We start from the raw sequence: 25,131 nt of genomic DNA, 5'->3' as shown, positions 1-25,131 counted from the left end.
GTGTGGTACTGGTTTAATGTCCTGCATTAAATAACATTTAGTGTGTAGCTTGTTTTTCATTTTAAGTTTTGAGATTCTTTTTTAGAATCTCAAACTTTAGAATAAGTGGAGATGCTTAAAAAATGGGTAACAAATGAGAAGAATTGGATGATCAAAGATCCTTAATCATGTCTGCAGAGTGTACTGTTAAAGATCATGGTCTTGGGAGTCAAACACAGGAATATTTGCTTCTGACTCAGTTGCAGGCAGAATAAAAAACATAACTGGAACTGCTTGTTCAGTTACAAGGTGACTGACAGTGAGACACCGATATAGTACATCTGTGGGGGGAAAAAGCAGGGTATAGTGTGGGGTATTTCCACTAAAAGTAAAGAAATTTCAATTTTCTGGTACCTGATGCAGGTGAGAGATTAGCTAGAGCACTAGAATATGGCGCAGAATTCTGGTTCTTGCTTTTAAAGGCAAGTTATGTAAGTTAGAGAAAACATAGAGGAGTCCTCTAGAAGGATTAAAGGGACAGGAGGAGGAGATGTGTGAAAGAGCGCTAAAAGACTGTGCTTTTTTAAAAGCCAGTGAAATGAGATCTAAAGGAGGAGAGGTGTACTCTCTGCTAATTCATCAGGGTGTAAGCAGCAGGAGTAAAAAAAAATTAAAAAAAGAAAGGGTATTTAAGCTCCTAGACAATATTAGCACAAAAACAGATGGGCAGTACTTGTTGGGATATTACTGAGCTCAATTGATATCCTGATCATGTTTCCTCTTGTGTTTTCTTAAGTGAATTCTTAAAGAACAGGGAGATTTGTTCAGGTAAGTCAAGTGGAACTTATTAACATACTACAAGTAAGTTGTTATTAGTGGAACACTAATATGTCACAATTTCTAGTATTAAGAGATTTCCTAAAGAAATGTAAATGTAAGTCTGATGTTCCTTAGTCTGATATCTTCTGGAGCCACAGAGTTCATGGGTTGTGTTCTTATTGTAGTGACTGGATGCTTCCTGCTTTGTGAAATTGGTTCTTGTAGAAGTAATCATAATGGTAGATGACTGTAGTCTCTGCAGCTATAGACTTTGATTGCTGAGTGCTGATGGCTGATTTTAGCCTCTGAAATTTGGGAACCATGGTAACTGGAACAGGCTAGTCTGAATTATCCTCTTGGTAACCTTCTTGACCTTTTTTGACCGTGTTTTTTTTTTAACCTTTTTTGTTCTCTGTCGTGTGTTGTCATGTGTGGTGAGCACGATGTGTGTGTGTGTGTCCTCATTTGAGCATATTCCTTTCCTCATCCTGAGTTTCCCTCTACTGATGGTGAAAGGGCTGTGGCAAAGGAAGGGAATCCTAGGCCCTGACTCAGGAGGACTCCAGGATGTATGCAAGCTAATGTTGAGTTTTACAAAGGAGTCTGTGTTCAGCACTTAGTGTGTGCAAAGGAAAAAGTTGGGATCTTTAGATCACCTGTTTCCTCACTGTAGGATGGAGATCGATCTCGAGCTGTATTGTATTTTGTACTGGTCTGTTTGGATGCACGTGCTTGCATGGAGTTACACAGAGAGAAGTATATGGTGTATTTGTCAGTAAGACAGCTTTTGTTTCAGTACTAACCTCTGTCATGTGCTTGGTGGGGAGATGTGGGATGGAGGAACGGAATAGTTGCCTTGACTGGGGAGTGCATATGGTATTTTGACCAGGCCTTCCTCCTGTAAGGCCACGCTGCAGTAGCATCACTGATGATGGCAGCACTGGTTTATGCATCAGCTTCAGCACTTCTAAACATTCTCATTTACATTTTCCCACTGATGGTCCCTCTTTCCCTTTTGTTCTCTTCCAGGCGTGAGGTATCAGGAACTTCTTGCTGATCTTAATCACAGAATCACAGAATATGCTGAGTTAGAAAGGGCCCACAAGGATCAGAGTCCAGCTCTTAGCCCTGCACAGGACCATCTCCAAGAGTCACACCACACGCCCGAGAGTATCGTCCAAACGTTTCTTGAGCTCTGTCAGGCTTGGTGCTGTGACCACTTCCGTGGGGAGCCTCTTCCAGTGTCCAACCACCCTCTGGGTGGAGAACCTTTTCCTAATACCCAACCTAAACCTCCCCTGACACAACTTCAGGCCATTCCCTCAGGTTGTATCATTGGTCACCACAGACCAGAGATCAGTGCCTGCCCCTCCTCTTCCCCTCCCAAGGAAGTTGTAACTGCATTGAGTTCTCCCCTCAGTCTTCTCTTCTCCAGGCTCAACAGACCAAGTACCCTCAGCCACTCCTCATACAGCTTCCCCTTGAGGCCCTTCACCATCTTTATTGCCCTCCTTTGGACACTCTCTAGTAGCTGAATATTTTTCTTATATTGTGGTGCTCAAAACTGCACATGATATTCAAGGTGAGGCTGCCCCAGAGCAGAGCAGAGTGGGACAATCCTCTCCCTCAGCCGGCTGGTGATGCTTTGCCTGATGCCCCCCAGGATGTGGTTGGCCCTCCTGGCTGCCAGGGCACTGCTGACTCAACTTGCCGGTGACCAACACCCCTTTCTGTGGCACTTCTTTCCAGCATCTCATTCCCTACTCTGTACGAACATCTGGGGTTGCACCATCCCAGGTGCAGAATCCAGCATTTTCCCATGTCAAACTTCACATGGTTGGTGATTGCCCAGCCCTCTAATTTGTCGAGGCCTCTCTGCAGCGCCTCCCTACCTTCCAGGGAGTTAACAACTCCTTCCAGTTTTATCTGCAAACTTGCTTAGTATCCCTTCCAGTCCTTGGTCCAAACATTTATGAAGATGTTGAAGAGCACAGGGCCCAAGATGGAGCCCTGTGAAACCCCACTGTGACAGATCACCAGTCTGATGTTACCCCCTTCACTGTTATCCTCTGTGCTCCATCCATGAGCCAATCGCTCACCCACCTCATGATGTGTTTATCCAGGTGTGTGCTGGACATTTTGTCCAGAAGGGTCCAGTGAGAGACAGTATTGAAAGCTTTCCTGAAATCCAAAAAAAATTACATCAACTGTCTTCCCTTGATCAACTGGATGGGTTACCCTGTCATGAAAGGAAATCAGGTTGGATAAGCAGGACTTTGCTCTCATGAAGCCGTTCTGGCTGTGACCAATGACTGTGTTGTCTTTCAGGTGTTATTCAATACCTCCCAGAATAATCTTCCCCATAACTTTACCAGGCACTGAAGTGAGACTGACAGGCCTGTAATTTCCAGAGTCCTTTTTGCCATTCTTGAAACCTGGGACAACATTTCCTAGCTTCCAGTCAGCTGGGACCTCTCTGGATTCCCAAGACCACTCAAAAATCATCAAGAGAGGTTTTGCAATGACATCAACCAGCTCTTTGAGGATTATGGGATGAATCCCATCAGGCCCCATAGATTTGTAGGGAGCCAGCTGGAGCAGCAGATCCTGCGCAATTTCAGAGTTGACTAGGAGTTGATAATTCTCACAGTCATGGTCCTCTAGCTCAGGGCTAGAGGATTAAAGGGCTGTAAGCTGATGAATTTGAGTAAAGGCATGCCAAGGTGCCTGTGCGTGCGAGATGTCTGTGCACCATAGGTACACTGGCACACTTGGTGCCCTTTCAGGTATCTCTAGGCGTCACATGTGCAAGAGGAATTCTGTCACTGAAAGAGCTTGCAGTTGTATGAGTTTGTTCAGAGTAGTTGGACTGGTCCCAAGCATATAATTTGTGTTCAATTGCTAGAGAAATTTGTTGGAGAGAAAAGGTATTCTGGCTGCAGTATTACCTTTATCTTTCTTCCTCCAGTATTTTAATTTTGGGGATAGTAGCAGGACTGCTGCAAGAACCAGTGCGTGTGTGTGAAAACAGTGCAGTGTGCACAAACCCTGCTATTTAGCTTTGCGTGAATGTTGTCTGGTGCAAAGGGAAAGCACGTTGGAGCTCTCGGTGTTTTCTTTCAGTAGGTGCTTGTTGTAATTCACTTTTAAGCCCACAGAATTTTTTCTTCATGGAATGAGTTTTGTTGCTGTATAGTGGGTGTGTACTCAGCAAACAACCAACCAGAGTTTCTGCAGGATGATCCTGGGGGACCCAAACATTGCAAATGCCAAGTTGGATTCATTAGAGGCGTTCAGGCTGATCCTTCAGCCCCAGGGAAGGCAAAACTCCTGTAAAATTGAAGGCAAATTTCCTGGAATGAGGCCTTTCAGGAACACAGAAATTGATGTGTGTATACCAAAGCCCCAGCTTTTCATGTTGAGGTCATGACTGCTGTGTAACTGCAGGTGCAGCAAAGCACCTGGCTTACCTTACACAGGTAAATTAGCCCACTTATAGTATGGCTTTACTGCATAACAGTTGCCGTAGACCTGCAGCCGAAAGTGATGTTTATTAGTTGTGTAACCTAACAATTTACTTGTCATCTTGAAACACTTGCAAAGACTTATTTAGGCTTGTTTGAACTCTCGCTGCCAGGGTTGTTGTAGGGCCAGGGCTTGCAGCATAGGAAGGTGGTGACTTTAGTATTTCATTTGGTCCTAAACCCCTGATATGTTCATTTAGGGGAGTACCTAGGAGAACTGCTTATTCCAGCACAGCACAGATGAGTCCTAAAGTGCTGTGTTTCACTCATTTTGGTGACTAGAAATAGTTCTTTTGCAGTAAAGGCAATTTTGAATGTTTCCCTATTTTAAAAGAAAATCTCCAAACAACTAAAAATGTTTCTTAAAAACAGCAGCATGTTTCTCATCACGCACTATTCCTACCTCTTCTGTGTTTTTCTGATGCTTTAGCTTAGCATGTCCTCACCAAGCAAAGGCAAACCTAGCACTGAGTGAGATCCTGACACAGTGACCTCATTCTGAGCATTGCCTTCTTTGTCAGTAGCAGAAGAAGTTAAAGCAGCTCTGCTGGCCTTCAGCACTTGGAGCAGTTTGACATTTTCTGTCTGGCATGGTTTCAGGTCTCACTTTGTTGTGAGCCCAAATGGTGAATGGAATGATGGAAAATGAGCTTGCAAGAACTTGTCCACTGCTTCTAATTTTTTTGATAAACAGTTTGCAGCAGCACAAGTTTGATTGAGTGCACAGCAGAGCTGTTTGTTACGTGCAGGTCTGCAGTACTTATTCTTCAGGACTGACAAAGGAGAATAAATCTTTCTTTTTAATCAATAGAGTCAAAACTGGTAAGTGTCATGATAAATAGTGAATAATTTAAGAAGATACTGCTGTGTGTGTATGTGTGTGTGTGTATACCCACATGTCTATGCGTTTGTGTTTCTGTGTATTGGGGGTGTTGTGTGTTACGTCAGGAAGATATGTTAGGGGTAATTTTTCTGTCTTGACTAGAGGGTTAAAGCTTTAACTTACTTGTCTTTGCTAATGCATGTAAATAGCTTTCTTGACCACTTAATGAGAAGGCTGGCTTGTTATCCTGTACAATGCAGCTGGGCACTGTTCCAGAAGCATAGGCACTTCGTTTCAAAGACAAAGAAACCAGCGCAGACACAGGGAGAAACCTGGAACATTGCGCTGTGGATTTTTTTCAGAGCGATGACTCATTTCGGTTCACAAAGGATTCTGGGCAGGGTAGTGAGAAGTCAGGTTGGCTGATCCATTCCTATGACTTCACTTTGCAGAGAGCCAGGGAGAAGAGGAGTGACACTGCAGAATCCTGAGGCACTGCAGTGGAGAGGTGCTTTGCAAAGACTGTGAGTGCCTTCGGAACAGGGGGTGGTGTCAGAACGTGATTCCAGCCGTTCCATGGAAACAGGGCAAAAAGAGATGTTTTCAAAACACTGTGTGGGAGTTATATTTGTAGTCCCTTTTAGATTCTCTACCTCCACCTCCCCTGTAATTTGTTAACCATTTATTTCTCATGCTTATGTGAGAGTTCTGTGAAATGGTGTTCCTTTCAGTGGACCTGCATAAATAACTGCATTTTTTTTTTCAGTATGCCCCTATTTCCTGCTTTAAGAGGTGGGTGTTCAGCATATTAATGCCTGAAAGCATGCTTTGTTTTTCTTCTTTCAGGTCCTGTGGCACTGAGCTATGCTGCATTCAGCCAGCCTCCACAGTGATATAAAGCCCCAATTTGCACATTGTTGTTACATCACAGCTACTCTGGATACTGTACTGGAGCATGGAACCAGACCATAGGGGTTCAGGTAAGTCCCCCTTTTTTAACATATTGTGTGCCAGGAATACAGACACGGACATTTATTAAAAGATACATTTGAAAAATATTGTTTGGGAAAACACATTCTGAAGCACACAATATATTAAAAAAACACAGTTCCACCCTCTTCCTTCCCAGGATAAGCGACACTACAGAAATCTCCTCAACTGACTGAATCCTCTGGGAAAGTTCCGTGCTCCAGCAGAAACTTTTGATGATCATAGTTGTAACATGTGCTGGGATATCACTTTGGACCAGGAGGCAGCTGGCCACAGGACATGAACAAAGAAAAGGAAAATTAAATCACAGGAAATACACAGAATGGATGCATGCAAGACAAATCTGCTGCCTGTGAGCAATTTAGCACCTGTTTCTGAAAGTTAGTGCCACTTGGTGAACCTGGAGGTCATTATTTTAGCTGGGTCATAAAAAAAAATCAGTTTACACAGTTGAAGTTAGTAGCTGGTAAGGAACTAGAAATTTGTTTAGAGGCAAGTGTTTATTATATGGTTATACTAAGTTTGCTGTGTTTTCTTTAGGGTGTTTAGATTTTGAGTGGTCACATTCTTGAAAGTGTTCATTATTTGTTTTGGTGTGCATGCATTTCAGAGGTGCAGAAGGAGCTTGCTGGTTAGTGAAGTGAATGTGTGTTGCTGCATTTGTTGAACCTTTGTTTAAGCTGCTTTAAACAGTAATAAATAGATGAATCTTTAATGTATTGTTTTATTATTGTTATCAGTACTCTGATATGTGTAGCTGTCTAGTAAACACAACCTGCAGCTTTTTTCATAAAATACTGTAGGAAATGTAGCTTAAAAGGAGGATTTAGGCTATGTCTGAGAACAGTGCAAGCAACACTTCTAATTTTCTTTGTTTCAGATTTTGCCAGTGAAATGTGGTCTTTTCTGTGTTAGTATACTAGTGCAGATTCAAGGTATTTCAGAGTAGTCTGGGTAATACCACAGGAATCTGCATATTCCTCCTTTTCCCTTCAGTTGTTCAATCAAATGTGAACATCTAGCTTAAAATGGCAATTATATGTCCTTGTTGTAAATTCACATAAGAATAGTTTTGCTTACTGCATCTATGTAAGTATTCTTTAATTAGAATAATTCAGTCACGTAGGGGGTTGGGGCAAAAAGGGGTAATTGTGCAACCCAGGCCAGACACGTAACTTCTTCAGCATCTTTCCCTTTCTGAAGTAACCCTGAAAAGGTACTTTTTCTAGAAGAGATTTTTTTCTTACAGTATTCTTGAGAAAAACTGATAATGTTCTAGGCTGAAGAGCCCTCTGTTTGCCCATTACAAGTAGTTTTGGTTTTGTTAGCTACCTTTTGTTTGAAAATGACCTTTATGTAGTTCTTCCCAGAGTGAAATCATAAGCATGTGTTGATCAGGACAGACTGTTGGCAAGAAATTTTTTTGTAGGGGAATCCTGTTGCAACCACCACTATAATCGTGAGGTATCATGAAGTTACTCTACTCTGGTTTTGATGTTTTCTATTTAATAATGTAGTTCTGTAAGCAGCAAAGGCAGTGAAGTCAGATTTCCCTTGACAAGTGTTTTTTGACTGGATTCTCTCCTGTCTAGTGGGAGGTGGCTATGCCTAAAGCCCTGTACAGGTTGAACAGGCGCAGCAAACACTTGTTTTAGAATCACTGTTGTCTAGTGGGGCTCAGCCTTTCTGGCACATGTACACACACGGATTGTGATTGTCCAAACCTCATTTTCTGTGGAAATCAGGCTAAAAATCATGTTTAGAGGTTGTCTTGTTCCATAAGAAACAAGAGGTTGAAAAGGTGTTGAGAGTCAGAATGGAAAGGTGAAACTTTGGCTTCCTGTATTTTACAGGATGCAGAGTATAATCATAGGGTCTCTCCCCTGTTTCAGGGGAGTAGGGTGTATAAGTTCTCATAAATTGTGGTTTTGCACTGTAATTTATTTAATTTTCCTTCACGATGGTTGTACTGAATTGGTACTGAAGAGGTGATTTTTCAAGTAATCTTTATACGAAGTTCACGAGACAAAGAGTTTGACTTCCAGGTCACTTCTTTCCGGCAATAGAATCATTAATAAAAATTCCATCATCAGTATGTACTTGATAGCTGAATTGCTGATACATGGTGCAGAATGTGGTCTGCCTCATTTTCTCCTAAAAATGTCTGAGTGCTACTCAGACTTTCAGAGAACAAACACACTAGATACACTGGCACAGGAAAAGTTCTGGCTGGTATGGATTTCAGGATGTGTGAATTTTCATTCCCAACTATGTTAGACCATCACTTTCTCATCTGTATGTTAAGGATAGTTATAGTTCCCAGTTTTTCAGAATGTTTTGAAAACCATTGAAGAAAAGTGCTGCGTAAGAGCTAAGTGTTTATTTTATGTGCTACATAATCTTTTGTTCTGAGTAATAAAAATAATTTTCCCCCCAGGGTAGTGCTTCAAATCCCCAGGGCATAAATGAGGACAGTTCCCATTCACTGTTTGTTAAGCGCTTAGACATTCTTTACAATTAAGTGCTACTTAAAACAAGAAGTCTAGAAAAATTATTTTTTTTTTAAATTATTTAGAGAAAAGTTTGGAGAGACACTGCAGAAACAGAGCTAAAACGATGTGTATATATATGTATATGTCTTATATTTAAACAAAGCATGCAGTCAGCTGGTGAAAACTGCTCTCTGAGCTCCGGTTTTCATTTAATTGAGAACATAAACATATGAAAGTCAAGGCTAGTAATTTGATTTCAAAAGAAAGCGGCTTGAGACAAGCATCAGTCAGAGCTAACAGGAACCATATGCTAGATGTTTTATGTAAGTGATGTGGTCTTCAAAAAAAAATAGGAAAAGCCTATTTGCTGTTTTTTAAGCAGATCTTTCCTAAAGGAGTTCTAGTAAACCTTCTGTTCAACAGGCTAAACAGTATTTATGTGGGTAATTGATGTTAATATATTATATTATCTCATAGATGCAAGATATTTGCTATTATTGTGCATCAAAGAAGTTTGTTCACTTAAATATAACCACAGACTGCATGTCATTTCCCAGAGCCACAGGATAGTCAAGATAAAATCTGGCAAATTAGAACCTCCCCGAGTGAGGGGATTTTGACTTTCTATGACTGGGCCTGCTCAAAATGTGTGCTAGCCTTTTTAAACAAGAGCTAGTAACTATCTCCAGACAGTTAAGAACAACAAGCTATGGAGATCATTCTGTCACAATGGAGGTGAAACCAGAGTGTCCTTGTCATAGTGAAGTAGGTTGAAAAGCACGGAGTGGAAAAGATTGTGGCTTAACTGTTTATAGTCCCTTACAAAACAGAAAGAAAGGCCCTCACACAAACCAGTATTTGTTGAACATTTGTATTGCATTTAAAGCCATTTAAATTATGATTTTATGGACAATTATAGTAATCTTTATAGTTAATTAAATGGATGTTAAGCTCCCAAATATTTGCAAGCAGAATGTGTGTTACCCTGACATATGCACTATGGTGTGCTTTGCTAGAGGTTGTGTTAACATTAAGGGACCAATGCTGAATGTTTTGTATTGATGAGTTATGTAAAGTATAGTTAGTATTTCAGTGGAAACTCCTGGCTTGCTCCTGGTAACAAGAGTCCAACTGGCAGGGGGTCAAATCTGCAGACTGAATGTTTTCTGCACACTAACCTACAAAGCAATTCCATGGTGAAGGCCTACTTTGACAGGAATGATTGTACAAAGTTACTAAACTAAAATCCAGGCAAACTTTATTATTTTTTTAACTTGTACTTAGCCAATTTTACATTAACAAGTTCTAACTGGAAGTGATCCCAAGGTGGATCTCTGCAGGCTCTTGGCAGTCAGGGGAGAAGGATGGGCTGTTCCTAGGAGTGAGGAGAGCAACTGGTTTCTGAGTTCTTGTCCAAGCATCCCTCTAGGGGCAGGTGAAAGGCTGCATAGCAAAGCTTCGTGTGTAAAATTCCTTGAGTCTCCTTCCCACTTTGGGAGGCTGATTATGGTATTATATCCTAAGAATTGTTCTGGTTAGCTGTGAATGGATCGTTCCCATTCAAGGGAAGTAAAGAGGTCTTCCTTCCACTCTCCCATTGTGGCACTTGGATAGGTGGCAGTGTGAGTGCATGGCTGGGAGCAGGCACAGGGATACTCCTGCCAGGGTGCTTTAGGTTAAGAAATTGCAAAGTCTGTGATGATCCAGATAAAACAATTGAGTAAGTTGCTGCCCTTCACCTGGATACCCTTAAAGGTACTCTATTCCAGGCAAAGCCAGGACACCGGAGAGCCCATTTCAGTGCCCAGTGAACCTGATAAGATTAAACCTCAACTGAGGCCGATATATGCCAATCTGTTTGACATTGCATTGAACTCAATTTAGTGGTGCTCACAAGAATACCCATGACACATGATTTCTTAAATTGCTTAGCTAAATCTGCATAATTCTTATCATAATTCTGATGCTTCTTAGACGTGAAGCTAATCATTAAAGAAACTGATCCCCTACACAAAGTGCATGATGCCTGGTGATCAGAATTGGTAAACTTCTGTGTCTGGATGATGACAGAGATTTGGCTATGAACGAGCTTAAACTGACAGCAGATATAATTATTAGTAAATAGGAATTTAATAACTATGATGTTCTTTATCCATTATCAAATGATGAAGGATCAAATGGTGTTTGCTCCCAAGTCATGTGAAAGCGTATCTCTCATGTCTCCATGTAAGCTGTGTGTGATCTTCTTTGCAATTGTCTGTAAAGCATATGGCAAGAACTTTTAGGTGTGTATGAATAAAAAATGTCCAGAGAAAGTTATATTTTAAGGTCATAATTCTGTGGTCTGATAAGAATGAGGATCTTGGACTGCACTATGTTGAAGCTTGAAGCTGGAGGAATGCTACTGTGTTGGGAATGCAACATTGGTCTGGTCAGGCCTGATTAAGCAGAAGCAATCAGGAGATAGCATAGCACAAATGTGTATTTTTAAATCATTGTTGTGTCTTGAGTGATGTGTATCACTGTTGTACAACAGATCGTACAGCTGGTGATTAAAAATATTGCTCACAAGTCTCACAGAGACAGTTATGCAATTTGCTACTCCCGCCAATTCTTTTTTCCCCCCAAAGTGCTGAGTATAATGCAAGATTAAATGCACTTTGATAATCGGTCTTAGAAGCTGTTCCTCTTGTTTAGTAGACACAATTGGAATATGGAATTAATAGGGCAAATATTGGATTATCTGAATTGTGGGTGAAAGTTTCAATTTGAATTAATTTCCAGTAATTTGATTCATGATTTGATCACAAGATATTGCTCTGTGGCAGCAGAAATAAGATGATTTTCTTGAAATTTCAAAGCTATTTAGGTAAAATTTAATCCCTGACTATTGACTGACCTGTGACCAGAATAGGATTTGTAGTCAAGCACCCCTTGTTCTGTCTGTTACTATTTATTATTCCTTTTCCATTGGCAAGGAAAATGTTTTAGCCTGCTGCTTTCCTCTCTCTGACATCATTGGGGAACTGTTACCACTTGAAGAGGAGGTACAGAGCAGAATCAAAAAGTATTTTTGTACTTGGATAAAGTATGGTAAAATGCACTTGTATATGTGTATTTGTGTAGTCATGCTGGTATTATCAAATTGTAATTTCTCCTGTAATTTTTTTTTTAAGATCTTTCAATCATTGTTTTTAAAGTATAGGTAAATGAATTCTTTGTAAAGACAACATGAGAAAAGTTACAATGAAGGTAATTTTCAGGCCGTCCTGGAACCACTGAAACTTCTCTTCTTAAAAATATGTAGTTCATATGAAGGCATTTGACACGTAGATCCAGGAGATGTTTATTCAGGGTATCAATCTTAAGGTGTTTTGATGTTTTGGGGACTCTAAAGAGCATTCTGTGCTTTTTCAGATGAATGATGATGTTATTCATTAACTGAGCAACATTTTTTCTGATCTTTGTTACTATTAATAAAAAAATATTGTATCAAGTGGAAATTAAAGGTGATCCATACCACTGTTCTTTGAAGGGGAGTGAAATGTCCCCTTTTATGTCCAGAGAAATACATGCAACTATTTTGTTTGTGCAGTTAACTAGTAGGATGTTAAGTGTTTTTTGCAAGCATGAGTACTAATTTGCTGGCATTTTTCTGAATCTGTGTTTTGTACCCTTTAAGAAACTATGTCTGCACAGCATATATCTCCCATTTTCCGAAGTTCACCATGTCTAAGTTTTGAAATGAGCTGTTAAATGGTTCTCCATTGTAAGAGTTTTATCTCCAGCCCAGTACTAGAGAGCTCTGAGAATTTTTGCTAGTTGTATCTCTACATCCGTATTCTATGAGCAGATTTAAAACAAACAAACAAACAAACAAAAAAAAACCCCAAAAACCAAAAATGCTTCATTGCACATCTCTTGTCTTTTTACAGGTGATGTATCACCCATCAGCATGTCTCCTATCACTCAGTCACAGTTTATTCCACTTGGGGAAATCCTTTGCCTGGCCATCTCAGCAATGAACTCTGCCCGAAAACAAGTCACACAAGAAGCACTAATGGAGCACCTAACCACCTGCTTCCCAGGTAACCAGTCATTAATAAATCATTGGTCAGATGAGTGCATGTCTGTAAAAGGGCAGTTAAACAATCCCCAGTCCCTTCTGGATGGGGATATTGACTAATCCTGACATGCTAAGCAAAAGTAAAAGGACGCATTAGGGTTCTAATCTTAGAACCTTTTCTTTATTCTTTAACATACGAAGAACTGAGTTCTCTTTAATAAGGCCATTCATGTGAGATGCATTTTGCAGGGTTAATTCCTGACTTTATGTAAATAATAAAAATTACTTGAGGTACTAAGTACAAGCTGTTGGCTTGTTTCTTTTTTCAGATAGTATCAGAATAAGCTTGTTTGTGATTTTTCTCACTTTTTTCTCTATCATAGTCAAAGGAGTTTAGCACTTCTTTAGTAGCTATGGAAAAAAAAAGCGTGATGTGTCGTCATAGCCAGAGCAGACTTATTTCACCTTGTGGCTTTCAAACCAGTTGTAGCTAACTCATAAGAGCTCTGTTGACATCATTCAATTGTCCAATCTCCATAGAGATAACCTCATTGAGGTCTCTGTAGAGAATTCTCTCTTAAAGAGCAGGATTCCCACATACTGCATGTCTTCTTCCACCTGGGATAGGCTCTCAGTGTGTAACCTGATGCAAGTTGTAGAGTCCAGTGATAATGATGCGCCTGCTTCAGGCAGAGGTTATATTTAAACTGAAAGGACGATGTCATCCTGCTTTCCAGGGATTTTTGGATCCTTCTTGGACACAGTTCTGGCTTTTGCTTCTGTACTGTCCTTGCTTGAAAAATAATAAACCAAAGGTTTAAAGATAACTTGACAACTCTCTCCATGGCTAAACTAAAAGGCCTGGAGAGCCATAGATACACTTGCTGTGTTGATAAATGCTGGTGAACTGTTCAGAAGATATTCTTGTAAGCACTTGATAAAACTTACGAAATGGTAAATGGAAATTATCATGGATTAAAGATACTGTAACATCAAAAAGAGGAATCCTATGACAAGAATGTACTCTTGAATATGCTGCTTTGCTACTGGCCCTCTGTATCTGGTGAATCATGCAAAATGCGTTTTGCAGAGACATTTTAATTGTGGTGAGAAAGAATTTGGGAGAGCTTTACTGCTCAAGAGAGCACAACTTCTTCATTTGTGCTTTGTATGATCCTGGGCAAGATGTTTAACTATTCTGTGCCTGAGTTAACAATTCTCTAAAGTAGTTGAGAAACTTCTCCCCTATACCTATTTTACAGTTGCAAAAAGCAGCTAATGAAAAATGCTTCAGCAGGAAAACTACTGATGCATCTGTCTCATCTAGGCAGCCTAACCATAGCCATGTGTTGATGTCTGGATTTTTTTTGCTTACACTTCAGAGCAAGAGTTACTTAAAGCCTTGAAGGTTACATGACTTTTGCTATAACTGGTACTAAGTTCTGAGATTTCAAAATATAATTCTGGATTGAGAGTTGTGTTTGGAATAAAGTTTTATCTGACATTTAATAATTGCACAGTGGAAAAAAATACTGTAAGAATATTTTGTAAATACTGTCTTTCTCTCCCAGTTTCTAGTTTTGTTTATCAGTAGGTTGTGTGGTTTGTTTTTTTTGTATGCTTGGCTGATTTTGAAAATACTTGTAAAAGTTGTAGGTAAAAATTCACAATTGTAATTCCTTTTAATTAATTTCGATTATTTTTTTTACCAAGTCATCTTTTCTGTAAAACTGTGCACTAGAAGAACTCCATAGATTCCAAGTATTCTTTCAATGATTCTATCAATATTTTTGTATAAATTTTATTGCATGGTGGAAATAATACTCAATTGGTGGCATCCCTTGAGTTTCCTGGGAGCATGATTATCAGTAGACTTGGTGTGTTGTGCTATTCTTGTTAGACAGAACCAAACATGAAAAATAATTCAACAGGCTGGATTATTTTCTAGACACTGCTCAGAAGAAGCCTGAGGCAAGTTAGCACATAGTCTCTTGCTGCCTTTTTTTTTTCCGCTAGCCACTGACATGTGAATTTCTCAAGTCTGAGATAAAAAAAGAGAACCTCACTTCCCAAAATGTAAAGAAAGTTATTTGAAGGGAAAAAAAAAAAATCCACCAAATTATTGTCCAGTTTTTTCCCTTCTCTAGAGAAATGTTTTTCTCTTCCAGCCATGACATGTTTAGCATAGCAAGCATACATGTTCTCTCAGCATATGACGATTATCCAAAGAATTTCTTCTTCGCAGTAAAGAGAACTTCTTCTTATACTGAGTGATATTTTTCACTTGTCTACTCAACCCGTCTAATAAATCAGCTGTAGCTTTTTGAGCCCTTGTATTCTCTGTGGCTATTTTAAAATATCTGATGTCCTCTCATATTCTGATAATTTGTTTTTCCTAATTAGGTGCTGATGCTCTGAGGGAGAGGAGAGCATTACCACTGTAGATGTAGCTGTTATTGTCACATAACCTCTCTGTATCTCTTCATGTAGCAGCACTTGTCTGCCTGTGTTGTTTGTGTTTTAATGAACAGATGCTTCACCATGTTTCGATGTGTGGATAAATTTCCTAAGACCCCAGATGCTATTCTCGAAACTGCCTAAGAATAATAAAGCTTTTTCCTCAGTGCAGGGTCTTACAGTTGCAGTCTAGCTCTCTAGTTTGCTGAGCCATTGTGCAGGCGTAAATCTGGGCCATGGCTCTATCTGAAATAAGGTATGCTAATTATTTATAACATCACATAGCAACCACTCCACATCCTTAACTAGTATTTCATGAGCCAATCAGAGTATTTCTTTTATCCCTTGTTAAGCCTTAGCATCAGCTCAGGAGAAAATCATTTTAGCAGATTTAACACCATTTAAATACTACTTGAGATGTATTTTTCATGAATTTATTTTATTCAAAAAGTTTGTAATGATAATGCACATCTTATTTGTGGTTTTTGTTATTTGTCAGGTTTTTAAAAAAGCAAGAGGGCTGCTCCTGCACCTGCTCCCATTATTTTCACTTAGAATTAAACAATGAGATGTTTGCACAGCCTTACTTTGTAATTTATTGACCGTGTTTAAATCCCATACATTAAATGTAAATCTTTGAAATCCAGTATAAAGAGCTAAGAATGTAACCTCTGTTCTCTGTTTGGCAACCAGACCCTCTTATCTGTACGAACCTGGATGAAGAAAACATCAAGCATTAGCCTATGCTGCCTTTAATAAGGATATTTTTCTTTTTTCTTCTCCCAAATTTTGTCCACATTTAATTGTCCATATTTAAATAATTTTAAGATGTTCAAAATGTCAAAGTAGAAAATACATGTGTATTGGACTAGGTAGGTCGCTTTTTAAGCAAACAGTTTTCTGAAAGCTGGCAAATTACTCTGACATTCACCTTTATAATTGTTCACTTTCTAAATATGTGAAATATATGTGCAGCACTTAAAAGAAGTGTCTTACATTAACTGAGTTCACCCTAGGTCAGTGTTCTTTGTGAGCAGCAAACAAGACATAATCTTCTGTCTGGAAGCTCAGTGGATGGCATAGTAGACTCTCTTGAGATACGGAAAATGTACATGTCTGATGATTCAGTGTCCAGACAGTTTCTGCTTTTGAATTATTAAACCACTACATAATCTTAAATAACACCACTGCTGTCATGCAATATTTTATGTGCTAGAGTCTCTAAGCTACTGGATCTTTTCCTTTGTTTCTATTTAATGGAGGAAGGGACACCATAAGGAGACTTTTTAATGCAGGTAGGTAGGTTATGTATAGACATGATGTGGGCAGATTGCTGCAAAGAGAGAAGTCTTGAGAAAACCAAGAAATCTGTATTTAAAATAGGAATAATGGGAGCCAGAGTAAGTCATTGCTCCTGTCTGCCATGCAGAAAAGCATAAGTTGAGTTTGGTTCTGTTTCTGCTTTTGTAAGTACCTGAAAGAGCTCGGAACAAAAGCCATATCCACCCTGAGCTTCAGAGATCTGCATCTGCTGTCATCACTGCTGGCTTCCTGAACCAAAGAGATGTACAGTATCCTGGGAGTAATAAAAGTGATAGTCTTACACTCCAGAAAGAAGGCTGACGCGATTAACATTACAGTGTCATTGACTGTCCAGGCACAATAATTTTTTTTCCCCTGGTGTTTATCTGCACATTCTCCATTCACAGGAGTTAGTCAATTAGTGTAACTACTGTGCATCCGGTGTTTAGGGACCCACTTACCAAACACATTGTAGCCATTGTGGTTTACTGGGTGAAAAATACATTTTATGTTATTATTTTAATATTATTCTATTATTGTATTATTATTTTGCCTAAATTAATGTAAAATCTCAGAACATCCATTTCAGTCTCTTTCCCTAACTTTTGTGTAAGCTCCCAGGAGAAATGTTTTCATCGCTTTTATTTTTGTTCTGATGTTTTTGAAACATCATGTTAGGAAAAGTCTTATAAGTAAAATAGGGATGAAGAGCCAAGCTCTCACAAAGGTAAGTACGTCTTGAGGTATTTACTTGTAAACTCCTGGAAAATGCAATGGATCGGGCAGGTTGTTTATGTAGAGGAAGGAAGAGAGGTTGGCTGCTGCAGAGCAAGTGCACCAGGGCCAGGGTTGGACCCTGCAGTGCATTTTCAGCACGGGATGGAGAAACAAATGAGCTTGAGTTTTGCGGTTATCCATCTCTTGTCATCATGCAAGGCATAATGGAGAAGGGGTGGTACCCAAGCAGACATAGCAGCTCCACTGCAACAAAGAAGAGATTAGATGACCACTGGTTGTTGCAGGAATCGAAATCACTCTGTGTTCCTGTGTGTTACCAAAAGCTCATACAGATGACAGCCTGCTCTCAGGTTGCCACTGCCTCACAATCCAGAGGTAACTCACCATATTGTTTACTTCAGTTCAGAGAGATTTGAAATTCTGGCCTTGAGGGGGTAGTAATTTTCTACCCCAGCTCTCTGGATTTCAGCTTTTCCCATCTGTTGCTATTTCTGGTATGTTAGCTCATCCAGGAGTTCTGGGGGTATTTTTTACTCTCTGTAGGATTATTACATAAAGTGTGGACACCTGCATGAAAAGGAGACAAAACCTCTCCTGATTCTCCATATTTATTTCCAATTTTCAGTCTCATTTATGCTTTCAGGTTATATCCTGTCGTCACCATTCTTCCTTCCTGTGTTTGGATCGGCCCTAATCTTTTCAGCTCTATGGACCGTGCATGAAATATATTTACTGTACTTCTCCCTGATGCCTTCCGTGCTGTAACTGCTTTCACTCATGTCCATGTTATTTCTAACACTTGGCCATTTCCTTGTAAGATTTTATTTACAGATATGAACAGCATGGTCGTGTCACTAGGTTCAAACACCATTCAAAGTTAAGCGTAAGGATGTTTACTGTAATGTGTTGCCTGCAACGTGGTTGCAAGAAAGAGGATGAGTTAAGGAGTTAGTACAGCTTCTCTTTTTCTTGTTGCTGATCTTTTGGTGGAGCTGTTGCTGTCATCCTCATGTTTGGTTACACAAGGAGATCAGTGAGCTAGCAGGCTCCAACATATTGGAGAAGAGTTGGGGACCAGGCACTGTGTACTACTGGAGATCCTGTGTTTGTGACAGGTACCCGTGGTTGAGATTTTTCCATCTAAGTTGGCCTGGATATGAGTAGAGATGCTAACCAAATAACTTCTTGAGTTCCCTTCCAACCTAAGTTGCTCTCTGATGCCTTTTTTTTTTTCCCCTAGATTACTTTTGTTTACAAGAAAGCCAAGATCCAGACTAAATAATATTAACCTTTTTAGTTTAAAATAGACTGTACAAACTTTTGAAAAATATTTCTCTAGTTCTAAAATGTAAATGAAACCAGTACCCAGCATTAAAATGCATTTTGCTTCAACAAAATGTATTGATTGAAGATAGCTTTTTCCACTGAAAACTTAGAAGTATTTTTATTTTTTATTGAGCATAAACAAATTTTTTTAAATAAGGCTGTGAACTAAAGTTCTTGTTTCCTTAGCTCTAGATGGAACTTACTTCTATACACTAAATGCTATCTCAGTATTTTATCTGATAAGGTACTGAAGACTTGGTCCTGCACTCTGAACCCAGCAGGCCTACTGGTAGTGGGAGGACCAGGCTCACAGTGCCAAGTCTGCCATGTCACATTGGTGCAGGCTTGTTGTATTTGTCCCTTTCTCAGTGTGCAAGACATGCACTTAGGTGGTGTCCCTCGCATCTCACGCGAAAGGCAAGGAACTCTGAGAAGCAAATAGTTAAATCTGTAACTTCCAGCATAATGGAAAAGTGTGTTTGGGTAAGATGAACTGTATCGCTCAGGATGTGTCTTTTTTTGGAGAAGCCGATATAGTTGAAACATGCTTTAATGGGAGAGTAAATCAGTTGAATCAAGTTTGTGATGAAGGGGCAGTTTGAGGGAATGCCTTTTTTTTTCTTTGTAGTATTCTTCTGTGGAAAAACAACTTAGGCATCCAAAGTAACAAATAACCACTGCTTTTTATGTGACAAGGCATTTTAAGAAAAGTTCTGGTGAATTGGGATATAAATATTTAGTTGGAAGAAGAATAAAAGTGAAATGTTTCCCCTGACAGTTTTATTTTCAGTGATTCCATCTTGTACCTTACGGTCACCTGCACAATGGAAGTGACTAGAAATTCTTAAGTTCTCTCTTTTTTTTTTTTTTTTTTAGCACTGTATTAATGGCCTCCTTTCTATTTAATTAATAATTGAAATGTCTGAAGGGTAGCAGATGAGTGGAGAAACAAACAGAGAAAAGAATGCCTAACAAAATGTTTTACTGGAGTTGTTTGCTCAGCATATTCCAGCTCGTATGTTGGAAAAAACAGCTTTTTGTTGGGGAGGGGGAAACCAGAGAGTTCTTCACAGTTTTATGCAGTTCCTGATATGTGTTTACTGTCATTTCTAGGAGTTCCAACACCCAGTCCAGAAATCCTTCGACATACTTTGAATATGCTTGTACGGGAGAGGAAAATATACCCAACTCCGGATGGTTATTTCATTGTAACCCCACAGACTTACTTTATAACACCGTCTCTAATAAGAACTAACAGTAAATGGTACCATTTGGATGAGAGGATACCTGACAGGTCTCAATGTACCTCTCCACAACAAGGAACTATAACTCCCTCCACCTCGGGATGCGTCAGGGACCGAACACTACCCAAAAACCACTGCGACTCCTGCCATTGTTGCAGAGAAGACATGCACAGCATGCATGCATCTACCCTACAGAGGAAATCAGCAAAAGACTGTAAAGACTCGTACTGTCCTCCCTCATTATGTCAGGTCCCACCTACTGAGAAAAGTAAAAGTACTGTCAATTTTTCATATAAAGCAGAGACACTCACAAAGCCTAAGGATGTAGAAAAGCAGTCTAAGAAATTTGGACTCAAATTATTCCGGTTAAGTTTTAAGAAGGACAAGACAAAACAGTTGGCAAATTTCTCTGCCCAGTTTCCTCCAGAGGAGTGGCCACTAAGGGACGAGGACACCCCTACCACTATACCTAGAGAGGTAGAAATGGAGATTATCAGGCGCATTAACCCAGACTTGACTGTGGAAAATGTCATGAGACACACTGCACTAATGAAGAAACTTGAAGAAGAAAAAGCTCAACGAAGCAAAGCAGGATCTTCAGCTCACCACAGTGGACGAAGTAAAAAGAGCAGGAATCACAGAAAGTCTCATGGGAAATCGAGGTCGCACAGCAAGACCCGGGTGTCCAAAGGAGACCCATCAGATGGCTCTCATTTGGATATACCTGCGGAAAGGGAGTATGAGTTCTATGATCCCTTGACTCGATCCCCACGGGAAGGCTGTTTTATAATAGAACACAAGGGAGATAATTATATAATGCACAGCAATCCTAACATGATTGAATCTCACTTTCCCATGACACCAGAATGGGACGTGTCTGGTGAGCTGGCCAAAAGAAGAACTGAAATGCCTTTCCCTGAACCTTCCAGGGGAAGCTCCCACTCCAAGGTCCATCGGAGCCACAGCCATACACAGGATAGAAGATCGAGGAATGAGCGGTCCAGTAAGGCTAAAGAAAGGTCTAGATCCATGGATAACTCCAAGGGACCTCTGGGCTCAGCAACGTTAGGAACACCTGAAGATCTGGGTGAAGGCTGTAGCCCAGATGACCAAACAACTAGCCAAACTTACATTGATGATAGTACCTTAAGGCCATCTCAGTCGCTCAGTCATCAAAGGGCTCTGATTTCATCTGCAAGCTACAAAGAGACTTGCATCCCTGAAAAAGCTAGTGGCAGTGTAGAAACGCCCAGTTCTTGTAGCCTATTGGAACAAAGCAAGCCTACAGAGAATTTACCATCATATAGTGAGCTCAACTCCTGCACAACAAAATCTGCAGTCGATGACTATTTTCAGTGCAACACATCCAGTGAGACTGTGCTGACTGCTCCATCACCACTGGGAAAGAACAAAGAGGATCATGATACGCTAACAGGGACAGATGGGCTCAAAAAAATGACTCCCGCAGAAAGACAGTCTCAACATATTGCAAGGGAGCCTGGGGTGCACAAGGAGGAGTCCCCAAAGGGCCCAAGCAGTGGTTCAGTGGTTGCTGGACAAACTCCAGAGGTGATTGCAAACGGGCGGCTGGTTCAACACCACAGTGCTGAATCAAGTAGCCTTGATAAAAGGAAAGAAATATTTAGCAAGGATACACTCTTTAAACCTCTGCACAACACTCTTTCTGTGAATAGTTATCATAAGTCTAACACACCTCTGCTAAAGCCCCATCAAAAGACCCCCTCTGACACATTGCCAGTCAGATGTGAGAAACTTGAACAAGCGATAGTAACCTCAGTCACACAAGTCATGCCCGTTTCTCAAAGACAGCAAGAGACAGCCGGGAACCAGGAGGCCTCCTTCGACTACTACAACGTATCTGATGATGATGACTCAGAGGAAGGAACCAACAAAAATGCTGAGGAGGAAAAGAACAGGGATGACGTTGGTACAATGCAGTGGCTCCTAGAGAGAGAAAAGGAGAGGGATCTGCAGCGGAAGTTTGAGAAGAATCTTACTCTTCTCACCCCGAAGGAAACAGAAAATAGCAACAACCAGAGAGCCACCCACTCAGCCCGCCTGGACAGCATGGACAGCAGCAGCATTACTGTGGACAGCGGGTTCAACTCTCCACGGTAGGACTGTCACATTCATTGCAGCTTTACAGACTAGGAAGTTCCATTTATAGTTATATGTGTGTGATATTGGTGACAGAATGTAGGGCTGTATTAAACAATTTCACACATTTTCAGACAGTGTTTTCTCTGGAATCTTCTATTCAGATGCTTGGGTTTCCCACCATACTGTAAGAAAGCAATGACCATTTGCGGCATTAACTCTGTATTAGTTCATTTTTCTGTTTGCTGAAAACCTCCCTGTATTTTTTTTTTCTGTATTAAACTTGGTTTTGCATTTAGAATAGAAGGGGTGAGCTCATGTTACTCCCCCCCTCCCTTTCCCTCTAAGATACTATCAATAAGACTAATGGGAAGACTAGGCATGACTAGGTGGCATAATCTTTGGCTCAGACAAAAAAAGGAAATTATATTGTTTTGTATTTGGTCTTTTTTGTTTGCTTTCTTCACAAATATTGGAAGTATATCTAGTTGCCATTCCAAACTGGTGAGACTGGAACAGCCACTCTCCCTACAATGCTTAAAGTGCTCAGGATATTTGAACTTCAGAGGTGACTCAACGCTGCATCAGCTGAGAGAGAGGTGCCTTGCCTAAGATACTTGGGAAAAGAGTCCAGATGTTTGTGTGTGATGGTGCTGGTTAGTAATTTCCATTCCAGGGATTTCAGTCTTCATGGAAGTCTCAGTGTACTAGAAGTCTTACAGGTGTAGGGAGGAGAGAGTTGCTGATATGTTCCCTGCCCTGGAGATTTCACAGGCTTATTTCCAGGTTCAGAATCCTTTACTGCAGCCTTTTTCCTTGTCTCTCTGACCTTTGGCAGTCCTAGTTCCTTGACGGAATGGAGCTTGACTAGTTTTGTTTGGCCTGGATATCAACCCATCAGAGTTCAGAAGAATGACTCTAAGAACACAGAAATAATTTACCATAGTAGTTTTCTTATAGTGTGTTACTTAAGCTTAAATTATTTATTACCTATGTTTAAAAATAAAACCTTTAAGAGTGGGTTTGTATTAGGTGAAAAAAGGTTGTTTTCTTTTGTGGTTTTTTTTTCTTTTGGTTTGATTTGGGTTTTGCCTTTTTTTTTTTCCTCTGTAAATGGTGTTCTTATTCCACAGAAATATGTGGGTTTTTACATCTATAGCAAAGGCTTCCAGAAAGGCATGTGAAAAATTTTATGTTTCTACACAGGACTAAATTTCATTTTCAGCTGAAGTTCTGTCATTGTGAAATAAATTCCTTTGGATTTCATGGCTACTCCCATTTGATGTCAATGATAAGGCAACAATTAGTGAGCCTCACGCAGCATGCAGTGATTATCAAACTAGAGCAGGCTTTTAGCAAATGTATAATTTTTCTGAGTAAAATAGTGAAAAATAATTTGAGTTAATTGTACCACTTATGAGTTCACCCTAAAAAAACCCACAAAAAACCAAAACTTGAGAAGGCTTTGAATTTGTTTGTGGTTATTGGTTGTTCGGCAGATGCTTCTCATCTTTCTCACATACAACTGTTGTATGAAGCTGTTTACACTGTTCTTTTTTAAATGTAAGCTCTTCCTTTAGTTGAAGTGCTATACTTGCAGTTGGGTTTTGTGGTAGAGTATGTCATGGTGTTTGCTTCTTGCTCAACCTGCTTTACTCCACAGAGCATGAGTCACCTCCAGGATAGGGTATCAACTGGATTAAAAATCAGTTCTTGGACTACTTTTGTATTCTAGCTGAATGTCAAACTTGTGTTTCTGGTTAATGCAAAGGTAGACATTTTCTTCCCTAATTATTTACCCAAAAGCTAAAATTTCTGTTTAACATAAACTTAGCTAGCTAGAGAACAGAATGTGTGAGCATATAGTCTGGATATTTCAAAGGCTTTTTCATGAGCTTTGCATCAAAATTATTAAATTTGATGATTTTACTGAGTTTTGGTCACTCCTTGGTATAAGTCTATAAAAATAAATTGAGCTGAGGGTGAATTCAGCCCTTTGGCTATAATTACCATGCTGTTATTACTTTCCTACCTTAGAACAAAAAATGTACTCCAAGGCCCTTTTCCAGGAAATACAAAATAGCCGTCCAGCATCCATCTGGTAAAATCCAACTAGATCTGACAGCATCCTTTAGCAGATGCCTAGGGAAGAGTATAAGAACAGGACATGCACGTAGTGATGTTTCTCAGGTATACTCTTCTGGCATTCAGTGATGATATAACTTTTGACTTCCTGCCTCCACTGATGATGTGACTCTGCTTCCTGAGGTGGGGTGGTATCTTTTCATTCAAACTGAAGTGTGCAGCATTGCTAGGGAATCAAAATTACCAATTCCAGACTGTGAAAGAAAAAGTATATTTTTGAAGTGTGACAAAGTGAAAAAAGGACAGTAAAACAAAAAAAAACAAACAAAACCAAAACAAACAAAACAACCCCACCAAAACCAAACAAACCAGATGTAGTTAAAGAGATTTGCAGTGGTCATTTGACTTCCAAAGTATTTTGTTTCAAAGTTTGTGAACATACCGATCACCACTGGGAAGAAAGCTTCACAATATTTTGTGTATTGCCTTTATGCAAGTTGTATATAGTACATGTTAGCTGTCAAGATTAATTTTATTCCTTTATTCTTAGAGCTTATATAATACTGTTGCTCCTTTGTCATCTAAAGAAAGAGGTGGTCATAATTTTGGCATTACTCTGCATGCAAAATTCTCACTGCAGTCTTTGTGTATACATGTTGTAATGGTCATTTTGTAATATCAGAATTGAAAATGATCTGGAATTAGTGGTCCTATAAGGAATGATACAATACTGAATCATCTCTGAAAACCAAGGTTTGCATCTATTTTCATTAAAAAGCAGAGGGAGAGGAATCAAAGAATGAGCAACAGAAGTGCACCATATGTCATTGCAGCTCATAGAAATCACGTACTATATACATCACCCATCACAGCTGTTTGGAACCTGGACAGTAAGGCACTCATTGGCAGAAGATTATCAGTACCATTTTGATCAGTTTAAAATATCTGTGGGAGTTTTCCTAAAAGCATCATCGATTTTCCAGATTCAGTTAGTTTAAGATTATTTAAATATGCCCCTGCATCTAGGCAAGGTGTTCCTTCCTCTGTGCCATGCACTGACACATTTCTCGCCTGCCACATCTGAAGCTGTGCATTCCTACTCTTCCCCTGATGCTAATGCTAATTTTTTTTTTTTTTTCCTGAGGGCTGGTATTTAACTGAGAGCAGT

The 25,131-nt window shown here is 39.8% G+C and overlaps 1 protein-coding gene across 7 annotated transcripts in view; it reads left to right on the top strand.

The window, feature by feature from the left end:
• STOX2 (storkhead box 2) overlaps nucleotides 1–25,131 on the top strand; it is a 101,068-nt gene that overhangs the window by 69,027 nt on the left and 6,910 nt on the right. For 4 of the 7 annotated variants that reach the window (XM_050338633.1, XM_050338632.1, XM_050338628.1 and 1 more), the window contains 2 exons: nucleotides 12,563–12,715; nucleotides 19,630–21,895. In XM_050338633.1, the coding sequence (XP_050194590.1) occupies nucleotides 12,583–12,715; nucleotides 19,630–21,895 (2,399 nt within the window). In that variant the 5' untranslated portion in view covers nucleotides 12,563–12,582. Of the gene's footprint in view, nucleotides 1–5,565; nucleotides 5,670–5,911; nucleotides 5,938–5,991; nucleotides 6,126–12,562; nucleotides 12,716–19,629; nucleotides 21,896–25,131 lie in introns of those variants that run through there. The other 3 variants (XM_050338630.1, XM_050338631.1, XM_050338634.1) reach the window with 3 other exon arrangements.

Source organism: Myiozetetes cayanensis, unplaced genomic scaffold (genome assembly GCF_022539395.1).
Source record: "Myiozetetes cayanensis isolate MyiCay16 unplaced genomic scaffold, myiCay2020 scf7, whole genome shotgun sequence".
NCBI lineage: Eukaryota > Metazoa > Chordata > Aves > Passeriformes > Tyrannidae > Myiozetetes > Myiozetetes cayanensis.
Note: the sequence above shows the minus strand (reverse complement) of the source record. Positions and strands in the feature narration are given on the sequence as shown.